Source organism: Ictalurus punctatus, chromosome 28 (assembly GCF_001660625.3).
Source record: "Ictalurus punctatus breed USDA103 chromosome 28, Coco_2.0, whole genome shotgun sequence".
In the NCBI taxonomy this organism is placed as follows: Eukaryota; Metazoa; Chordata; class Actinopteri; order Siluriformes; family Ictaluridae; genus Ictalurus; species Ictalurus punctatus.
Window position 1 is genome coordinate 11140926 of NC_030443.2, and position 11742 is coordinate 11152667.

At 37.5% G+C, this 11742-nt stretch overlaps 1 protein-coding gene across 1 annotated transcript; it reads right to left on the minus strand.

Annotated features, from left to right (window-relative positions):
* Positions 1-3355: 3355 nt before the first annotated feature.
* Positions 3356-5382, minus strand: timm8b (translocase of inner mitochondrial membrane 8 homolog B (yeast)). The gene is made up of 2 exons (XM_017460716.3): positions 5167-5382; positions 3356-4865 (listed from the first exon to the last, which is right to left on the minus strand). The coding sequence occupies exons 1-2, from the start codon at positions 5281-5283 to the stop codon at positions 4698-4700; spliced, it is 285 nt and encodes a 94-aa protein (XP_017316205.1). The 5' UTR covers positions 5284-5382; the 3' UTR covers positions 3356-4697.
* Positions 5383-11742: the final 6360 nt, after the last annotated feature.

Consider the following 11742-nt stretch of genomic DNA (forward strand, 5'->3'; position numbering starts at 1 on the left):
CTTTATTGTACCTTCTTTATGTTAAAGCACCTATTACTCAAAGAATGAATGAGCCGATGAAACATCTGCACATTCTGATTTATAAATTACATGCTGATATTAAAACCCATCGTTTACAATTTTTTGTGATTACTGACTTCATTTGAGTTGTATTTTTATTCCTTACACTACTACTTACTACACTTATAATTATTGCTACACGCTATAATTACTGACAGTGCTGATTTTGATTATTTTACTGCAAATCAAAATTTTTCAGATTGTTGAAAATGTTAGGCTCAGATTTACACACACTTCAACCACACAAGTTGGCATATACACTTACACCAAAGATTGATGAATAAGGAAACTGCGTGATGAAATTGCATACGTTTGCTTTCTAATCATATTTGACCATATGCAACTTTGGTGAATAAGGTCTACTATAAACAAATGCTACAATTAACTTAAGATCTTTGAAACATAAAAGCAAAAGGTCACATCTTCCCTCAAGAACTTTCTAGACTTGTGTCATGTTTTTGTAATGACAATTCATTATTATTTTTACTTTTGGGTTTTAATTAATATTAATATTAAGACCATTTGGACCTACTGTGGTCAAAGTAGATCTTTGCCAAACACACTTTGAAATATATATTATGATGTACAGTGTATAGCATGTGTATTGTGAAAACATGAAATTTACATTTGTCGTTGCAACTCCTTTCTGGACAAAACTGGCTTCCAGAAGACAGAGAAAGTGAAAGCCTGGTGGAGCTGCATGGGCCAGGCTTAGATTTCCACTGCGGTATCTTTGTAGTGGCAGAATCACACAGATCTTACTGTCCGTCAGGTGTCAGTCTTACAGTGCACAGTGTCTGTGTGGAGCTTTAAGACACTGGGCCCTTTCTCTCCAGGCACAGGAAAAGACATGGCACAGACACAGACGTGGATCACAGCAGGTTTAGATCCTATTATGCTGCAGGTTTAATTAAGAACTTGTTGATCTTGAGGCTTCAGCTTCACAGTAGCCTTTTGTATAGGACAAGGCTCTGGGTCTGTTTTCTCTGATAATGTAAAGAAAATGTAACATTATCTTATATATCCTTCATATCCCTTTTTCATTAAGATTAGAACAGTAATCTTAAAAAAAAATCTTTAATCGCATCCTTCCTATGGACTTCATGAAGAGAGAACAGAGACATTAGAAATTCAATAAACAACCTCTTGGTTTGTTTAAAAAATTTCACAATTGCTAAAGAAAAATTTAGGCAAAAAAATGTAATAAACTTCACAACCCCCAATATTGTGTAAAAAAAAAATACAGTCATTTCTTTAAGATGATGCTGTAAGTTGACTGTTATAACTGATGGTTATTTATGATGATTGGTCTATAAATGAATGGAAGGACTGTTCCTTCAGAATGTAGAAACATGTTTACATCCTTTCATTATAGCCTGCCAGTGCTATTTCTTTCATAACTAGTGTAGACCATATATAAAAGCCATCACATAAAGCACCTTGCAAGACAATAACAAAGAGTAGGCTCTGTCAATGTATGGGTGGCAGCTGTACTATTCTCTGAATTCTGCACTTTATTGCACAAACAGTTCTTGCATTTGTCTCATGAAAAATAATGTAAGCAAACAAGAATAATCTATATTGCTATTAGTTCTAAAGAAACTGCCATCACAGTGCAGAACAAAAGAAAGTATACAAATGAATTAAACTGAGCAAGAACAATTTTTTTTTTATATATATATGTGAATGGTCTCTTTTTTTTTTAAAAAAGGCCTTTATATCTGTCTTCTGAAGTAATCAAGGTGCAATGTAAATCTTTGGGGAAAATCTGACAAGCCCGTCAAAGATCACCGCATATGAAGACCAACATGATGTAGAACTGGAGTCTGGTCTCTAGAATGTTCTGTATTGACTTGGACTTGTCTCAATCTTGGGCATGGGTCTCGGTAAATATAGTCTTGGTCTTGACCAGCTTTGCAAAAATGACATTTGTGTTTGTCTTTTCTCTTTGCATGCACATAGTTTGACAAGTAATACATTCCTCTAGAAAACCACCTAATCATCGGTGCAAAGAACAAATGAAGCGAACTAGAGGCTTTGCCTCAAAATAGATTTGATGGTTTTCAGTCTCAATTTCATTTGGACTTAATCTTGACTAGTCCTCAACTGCAGCCATACTGTGACTAAACATTTATTTATTTTATCTTCTTTTTTAAAATAACATTTTTGTATTGCCAAAATAGACATTAAAAAAAATGTTAGAGATTTTAAATAGATTTTTAAAATCAGTATCTTTTTTCAAAAACACTGAGGTGCTCACATAGAGGCAGTCACTACTGTACAGTTCAGTTAAGACTGACTCTTTCACAAACAGTCCTCTTGCTGGCTGTAAGACAGATAAAAGGGAGTGTTTGTTGTCCTGCCAGCTTTCATCAACCCTCAGCGGTCATGCTAGTGAAGGTTCTATAACTATGGACTTCCTGCATGCTCCAATAAGCATTGCTAACCTATCTGCTTCCTGTTTTTAATTAGGTCTGATGACAGACACCCTGCCTACAAGACATGCACACAAATCCATCAAAGGCCACTTTGTGTATAACACACAGAGAAACCAAAAAGGCCAAATCCTCAAAGGCCTTAGTACTGACCTCCTTATTCACTGCCTATAGCATTGCAGAGGATTAATAGGCAAATAACTGTAGGTGGCTTTAGTTGTGTAACATGAATCTGTAATTTAGTTCAGTGAGAAAGAGTGTAAATTATACCAATGGTTATATGACAGCTTTCAGAATTGTGGGAGCTTGGAAACATGTGCTTGACATATTTTGCTCATATGTTGCTCATAAAGTTATGACTGCAGTCATTTTTGGATCATTCAGTATGCCAATTCCTGTAAAGTTCCAACATTTTTCTGCACATTTTCCAGTGCTATGAACCTAATTTGGTAATTCCTTTCTGAAACTCCATGCTTCAGAAAGAAGATAGCCATAAAATTATCTCTCTTTGAATAAAGACAGTAGAACTGCTTCTAAAACTAAAATATTAGTAGTAAAATTACCAAAGCACCAACAAAATAGTCTACAACAGTTGCTCTACCATTTCTTCTCTCTTGTAGCTTTATAAGGAAATTGGTAGATTACTGGATACACACCTTCACCTCTTTGATCACTGTGGACGGCACTTTACAAATCCAAGATAACAATAAAAACTATTGTCGGGAAACAACAAAAGAAATGTTTGAAGGAAATGTTAATATAAAAACTGTAACAAGGTTTTCTTAAAGCTCGCAGCTGTCACTCAAATTTTGGACTTAGTTTAACTTGCTAAAATGTAAGAAAAAAATCAAATACAATGCTACAGTTACCCATAACATTTAATTAATTAATTCATATTTAATCAGAGCTGTTACACATAGAAACACTTTGAACTTGAACAAAAATAAGACTGAGATTCACAGACTTGACAGTTAATCCAAGCAATCAGTGAGATAATTGTTACATCTGATAATTTCAAACAAAGGTCCAAGGGAGTTCATAGACAAGGACAATAGAGGCTTGGAAACGATGTGGTGAGGTTCATTAAGTGAACTATAAATCACACACAGTTCACTGGGAAAAGTTCCTAGTTGTTCTCCTGTAGATATAACATAAGTGAAGGTATGAGATGTGTCATGAGCTCAAAAATTGAGGCTATATCCCAAATGGCTCCATAGTTGACGTATAGGATATTACACAGAGCATGAGCAGCTTTGTGATTTGGTGATTAACGTACCCATAAACTCTAAATCAGGGGTGTCCAATCTTATCCGGAAAGGGCTGGTGTGGGTGCAGGTTTTCATTCCAACCAAGCAGAAGCCACACCTGAGTCTATTGAAAGCCAAGCTCAACTGATTAAACAGGTGGAATCAGGTGTGGCTCCTGCTTGGTTGGAATGAAAACCTGCACCCACACCGGCCCTTTGCGGATATGATTGGACATCCCTGCTCTAAAAGACGTCAGAGTCCAAGTATCAACATTAATATTTTGATTTAAAAAATTTAACACTGTGCTAAATCGACAGTTTGGACCAGTCCTGCCCAATGCATGATTGCAGATTCCTAGAGGACAACATAATCTGTGTACTGTGATAGGTAGCTAACTTAATGTTAGTGAAACACTTCTAGTATATTTTGACAGGTTTTACTACTGTTAAATCACAAATTATTAGAAGGAAAAATCAAGATACTGATCTCACTTGTGTCTATCTGTGACAAACGCTAGTTTGTCTACTAGCAAGTAAACTGCTGGATAGCTATTCTGGATTACATCAAGGCATGGGGATATTTAAAAGATATTTTCATTTTAATGAGGATATAGGTGTAGAGGTGTTCCTTAGTGGGTTAAAATGGCACATTCAGGGTTACTTTACGGTAGATTTTGCTGGAGTAGGGAGGAAGGGTTCAGTGTAAGATTTTCTCAGGGGACTCTGATTTCTAGACTTGTCTCAGGGTACATTAGGATATACACTGGCATACTGTAATTGGAGGCATTCATCACTTTCTCATTCCCTACATAGCACACATCTACAGGGAGTACAGTCATTTGGGATTCAGTTTAGACATGGCAGTAGACCTTTCCTTCTTATTCACCAGCAAGGTAGAGGCTGCTAACAGGAACGTAGGCCACTTGTCCTTGAGAGGTCACCCTGTGACAACGTGCTCAGTGTGTGCCCTTTTGCACCATCTGTGTGAAGCGGTTCGTGATGGCAAGTGTGGTGTCAATGAAGCGTTCAACACAGCTCACAAGGCACGCCTCAGTGCGCGAGTCCAGTTTTGAGCTCGGCTTCTCTATACATTTGTCCCAACACACATCTGTGAAGTTGTGCACCTGTAAATACACACAGTCTCAACATCAATTCAAACAGCTCAATATAACAGGGTGTACTGATCCACATATCAGGATCAATACTACCCCGAGTGGTATCAGATCTATTTTAACTAACATACATCTTACACGTGAGCACAGGGCCATCACCACTATGTTGCTTCAAAGCGTTTGCAAAGTCTCTACTCGGTTACAGTATCGGATCAGTGTCAGGTGCAGGACGATAATCAGAGCGTTCATATCAGTCTCAGTCTCTCTAATAGGAGACTCTGCAGTGCAGGCGTCCTCGTGTTGATCGACATACCTGAGCCTGAAACTGTGCTTTCTGTTGCTCCACAGCAATCAGACGCTGAAGTTCCGCCGTGTCCACATTTTCCGACGAACCGCTCGACGGCATATCGAAACTACTGAAATCCGCCATTGGCAATACTGTGCGATATTTTATAGTCACCTCAAAAGGGCAAAGCAGGGAGAGAGCAGCGTGCAACCTGGAAATACTTCCGCAGCCGGGTGGATATGACGTCACACCCAAGATATCGGCCCTCGAAAAGATTAATACAATTAAGAAAATTTCCAAAAAAAAACCTTAAAACAAACTGCACAATATTGTCTCATTTTCCTTTCTTCTTCTTTTTTTTATTCCACGAAATTATATTGACCTTCAAGTTCTTTGTAAAAAATACTCCTTCGGTACCTTAGGTGGCAGCAAAGGGGAAAAAACATTTGGCCACGTTTCCGATATAGAGTGGCGCAGGGATGACGTCAATTTGTATGCCAAACCCGGATACGAGTTAGCATTTTAGCCCTTCCGGTTCCATCGTCCCCGAAGTCAATGTTTTTGTTTTTTTTTTTTAATGGGATTTTGGTTAAAAGCCTGAAATAAGATCTGTGGTGAACACAAGCTCAAAATATTTTCACGTTTTGTTCTACGACATAAAATACACCAGTGATACCCCTCTCAAGCTTTTACGTGTATTGAAAAAGGCTATGGCTAACAAGTTGCTAAATGGGACTACAGACATTGTCGGGGACATTAAACGTCATCACGCCGAACAGGAAAATATCATACTCACCAGACCGCGTTTACAGCCTCGTGTTCTTGCAGTTTTTAGATTTGTCAGTTTATCAGTTTTTTTTTCAGTATTATAGAATTTTTTAAATGTATTTTGTAAAAGTTGTCGGAAGCTTGTTGATGGTGACGTTGTGTCGAGCGACCTGTGGTGTAGTTTGTTTATAGCATATGGTTAGCTTTTTATTTCTAGTGATTGTATTTAGGTTTCAAACTTTATAAAAACTTCATAAAAGTTTTTATTTCAAGTGTTCATTTGTGAAAATTATCTGGATGGTAAAACGTGTTAGTATTGTAAACTTTTGTTCATCACAGATTTTTTTTTTTTTTTTTTTTTTTTTTTTGCGCGATAATCCAAACGCCTGTGGGAAAATCCTACTGGGTTTTTGTCGAGGTAACCAGTTTGATGCTAACTTCCGGGTTCCGGTACAAAATGATGTCATCCCTGCACCACTCTGGACCACAGACAGGAAATTATATGTGGTGCTATTTACAGTATTACGATGCGAAAACGCGCCCGCCACGTTGGAAAGGGCCAGACTTTGTGAGATGGGGGTCTACCATAATAAAATCTGCCATAACGAACTGATTCTTTACATACGTCATGAATGAAAACTGAACACAACATAGCTAAAGCTAACATGACAGCCACCTCAAGCTAACATTATGGCTAATAACTTAAATCATTATAAACATTGACAAAAAATTCATTCAGCATTATTCAGTCAGAAATCCACAAACAAGTCTTATCTAATTTTAAACATACTACCATATATTAGATAAATCTCAGTACAGTACTTAAGTGGTCCAACAAAATGCAGCATGTCCTGCTTTCTGTTCAAATGATGGCGGGGTCACCCATTTCACACAGGGAACCTCCTCACCAAATCTAAAAATAAATTTCCTTATTTCTCTTGGACAGCAGTAACTTCAAATGAAAGCCCTGCTGAAAAAAACCCCAACAACTATAGAAACCATTACAGAAATTCTAATGGTTTCCACTACAAATACCACTACAAACCAGCAACTAATAATTAAAACCATTACCATTATTGGTCCTTAATGGTATCCACTAGACATAACCTCCCACCAATAGAGGACAACAAAACCAATATAATTTGCATTATATCCATTGTAACCATCACAAATTCTATGAAAGTTTCTATTGGTGTTTTTTTCTTTGCAGCAAATAAAATCGAGAAGCACCTGTTAAGTATCCTGCCTCTCAGCTTTTTCCCTCTGAGACAAAACATCTATCTAACAGAGAGAAATACTTTGTATATATTGTAACCTTAGTTTTGACAGGTATAGGTCAAAGGTCAAAAAGATACACATTCTAACTCTATATCTAGATCAAAGGTCATGATCATAAAAATATTTATAGTTATGTTAAATCTGGATCACATCCATTCGTGACAGAAACGTTACCATACATGGTACGGCCATGTGTTTTCCACCCGACACACGTTGCACACATGTTCTTTCTAACACTCTGTGGTAGGTCATAAAAATATATATAGTTATGTTAAATCTGGATCACATCCATTCGTGACAGAAACGTTACCATACCTGGCACGGCCGTATGTTTTCCACCCCACACACGTTGCACACATGGTCTTTCTAACACTCTGTGGCAGGTCATAAAAATATATATAGTTATGTTAAATCTGGATCACATCCATTCGTGACACAAACGTTACCATACCTGGTACGGCCATATGTTTTCCACCCACACAAGTTGCACACACATGTTCTTTCTTTTCACATAGAATAGGAAACTCTCTGTGGTAGATCATAAAAATATATATAGTTATGTTAAATCTGGATCACATCCATTCATGACAGAAACGTTACCATACATGGTATGGCCATGTGTATTCCACATCCAAACAAAAATATGACACACACACACACACACACACACACCCCCGCACAAACACACATGTGCACGTACACGTACAAACGCATGCATACGAACCTGCTTATAAAAGTCGAGCATCCCTCTAGGTTTTATAATACTCTGTACTTAGAACAACGTGTGCGAGCTTACAACATGGCTGATGTTTGTCCTAATGCGCCTAAAAAAGCTCACCCTTTTTTGGGAAGAATAGAAAAAATGTTAGAACATGAAAAGATTCAATATTGGGTAATGTCAAACGGATGTACAGCTGGGTTTTTTTTCGATGCAGAAAAAGGAACCGTTTTGCTTTTCAAGTTCTCGGTCCCGGGACACACGATCTTTTCCTTTCACGTAGAATATGAAGCACTCTGAGTCAGGCCTAGGTCAAAGGTCAACACCGTAAAACCCCGTTCTGATGCACTCCCACGCACACACACACCCCACACACACACTAGCATGCATACGAACCTGTTTATAAAAGTCGAGCACTTCGAAAGTTTTAACATCGCCAAAGGTTCGACCGAATTTCCAGAGTCTATTCTTCAGTACTTCCGGAATCAAACACTTCAAAAGTTTGAACATCGGCAAAGTTCAACAGAATTTCCAGAGTCTATCCTTCGCTACTTCCAGACACCATGGATTTCTCGGCAGGTAAAAATATGCATTTTAATCAATTAATAGTTAAATATAAATTGAAATACAATGTTTATGTAATTATCCAATTGGCAATGATATTGATATAAACTTAGAACTAATCTTTCTGAGTACAAAAATCATCATCCTTATCTGGTCATTATGTAATCTGGTACAATACTTTATCTAAAATTTAAATATTCATTACATTTATATTACAGTGCAAGACCGAGTTAAGCTCATCTGATTCTAGTGTATAGGTAATTAAAATTTGTCTCTTAGATCTATGTAGTGATCTAAAATGGGAATGTTAAGTTATTAAAAGTATGTTTTACTGTTTTATAGACAGCTTGGTGATTATTTCTGATGATGAGATTCCCGAAACAACCACTCATGACCTTTTGAATCTGAGCTCCACACGTAAGTCATAACATAAAATTATGAATGTTTCATGCTGTAAAAGTCTTTCATACGTGAATATAACATTGTTTGTATCATATTCAGAAGTTGAGGGAAACGTGACTAACAGTGCTTACGACGGAGATATTTCAGGTGAGTTGATGTATATTTACCTTCTATTTACCTGCACAAAAAATAAATAAATAAAAGCTCTTCCACATGTTCTGTGACTTATAGATACGAGTGATGCAATAGAAGACCAAGAGGAAATCATCTCGGAAACCGACATTCAACAAGACATCGAACTACAACAGATCTGTGCAGTGTGGCGTGAATTCTTCGAAGCAAAGACTGATTTATTGGAAAACTTTGGACAGATTGATTATACACTTGAATCTGGTCGAGGTACAGATTTTATCCATTTACTGTACAGCATGCTTGAAAATGTGAATAGATGTCTCTCAGTGAGCATAAAGTTGATTAGAAAATTGTATGATAGATATGGCGCAGAAACGACTGAAATGAAGTTCGGATATAGAGACTAAAAAAAAGAGAACCGAAAATTCTCCATTATCGCATGATTTCTTTTATGATGGAAACCAGAGTTTTTCAAATGGTCCGTTATATCATGATTCGTACACACCCCTGAACCCATGTTTAACTGAAGCGATCAACCGGCTGAACGAAAGTTTAATTCCGTCACACCAAGTCGTTAGTGAGAGACCTAATCAGAGTCCAAATTACGTCGTATCAAACACAACGGTGACGCCAAATGATATATTTTCTGAATTAAATCAATGTCTGTTAGAGTTACATAATAACCTAAATGAACACGGTCATTCAGTACAAATAAACCCTGATCTAATCGATGCAGTCAATCAGTTGAATGAAAATTTAAGATTGTCAGAGCAGAGCAATACTCAAAATGAAAACCCCAGCTGAAATTCCAGTCAAACTGTATCAAGTACGCCGGTGACGTCGCACGACATATTTTTCGAATTAAATCAATGTCTGTTAGAGCTACAAAATAACCTAATCGAACAAAGAGAATCTATGCAGATAAATCCATGTTTAATAGACGTGGCGAATCAAATCAATGAAAATATGTCATTATCTCCCGTTCAGAATATCGTCTCAACTCCAGAAAACGCTCAGGAACCTAGACCGTTATCTTCTCATGATATGATACACGAACTTAATCAAAGTCTTATAAGGATAAATGACAGTCTTGTTAACTTAATCAAAAACCCTGACAATATTGCACAAAATTCGGAAAACGATAATGAACACAACCGTCCAATGGAAAACATACACTCGCCTAATACCCAAGATTCCCAAATGGAAAACATACACTCGCCTAATACCCAAGATTCCCAAATGGAAAACACACATTCGCCCGATATCCAAGATTCTCAAATGGAAAACTCGCCCGATATCCAAGTAGAGCAAGAGGGTGATGGATTAGATCCTAATATTAGAATAATTAATCGGGAAAGAGTCAACAACACTGAGATTAGGAGAAGAGTGAATTTTTCTTCTATTGCGAACGTTGACAGCTTTGCAGATTTTTATAATTATGTTTTAGAGATTTTAAACAGTGTGATTGAAATCGCTAACAATTTAATTTCTGCCAAGGATGTAGTCACCGTTGAAATTAGAGGTGATACGATCAATGTTTCATCACGCGTTCAATTAGACAATGGTGTCATCGATTTAGGTTCTTTTCTGACCATGCTCGAAAATGCAATTCAGAGTAAACGTGAAATTTTTACCGGTAATACCCTTGAAATAGTCGTCCAAATCGTCCGACCACCTCGGGGCGGTGGAATTAGAAGGAAAATAGGCCATATATTCAAATCAGAAACCCTGCAGAAGAAAATGCAGCCTCTATACATTTTTCACAACAGAGACAACATGTGCTTCGCCTTGTGTGTCAGCCAACTTTTGAATCGTGAAAAAAAAGATTTTGAAACCGAACAAATCGCTAGAAAATTACAACACGATGTGGGATTATCCGTAAACACCGCGGTCAGCTTCGCTGACGTATCGAGATTTGAGAGACATTTGAATTGTAAAATCGTAATCGTACACTGTTCTGCTAGCAAAGCCGGATACTCTTTCTTTCAAACTAGCAAGACTCCCCACGAAAAAACGATTTACTTGTTTTTACATGACAACCACTATTATGGGGTTAAAAGTATCACCGGACTTTTAGGAACGAGTCATGTTTGTCATTTCTGCCATTCGGGGTTTGACGTTTTATGGAATCATAAATGCGCTTATTCAATTCAATTCAATTCAATTTTATTTGTATAGCGCTTTTTACAATAGACATTGTCTCAAAGCAGCTTTACAGAAATATCAACATGGTATACAGATATTAAAGGTGCGAATTTATCCCAACTGAGCAAGCCACTGAGTGGCGACGGTGGCAAGGAAAAACTCCCGAAGATGTTTTAAGAGGAAGAAACCTTGAGAGGAACCCGACTCAGAAGGAACCCATCCTCATCTGGGTAACAACAGTTAGTGTGAAAAAGTTCATTATTGATTTATATGAAGTCTGTATAGCGTTAGGAGCAGCCGTAGTCCCAGCAGTCTGGAATTAAAGAAGATTTGAGCTCCATCCAGAGGCAGAAAGGATCTGGATCTCTAGTATCTCCATAAATTCGTGTGGGGCTCGGCGAAAGGAGAGAGGGAGAAAAAAGATAATTATGACTGCGAAGTAGTAGAACAGAATCTAGTCAGGGTAGGCTTGAGTAAACAAATACGTTTTAAGCTTAGACTTAAACACTGAGACTGTGTCTGAGTCCCGAACACTAATAGGAAGACTGTTCCATAACTGTGGGGCTCTATAAGAGAAAGCTCTTCCCCCTGCTGTA

Coding starts and splice junctions, on each gene's coding strand:
- timm8b (XM_017460716.3), bottom strand. CDS start 5,283: ATGGCGGATTTCAGTAGTTTCGATATGCCGTCGAGCGGTTCGTCGGAA. Junction 4,866..5,166: donor AAGCACAGTTTCAGGCTCAG/GTATGTCGATCA, acceptor GTGTATTTACAG/GTGCACAACTTCACAGATGT.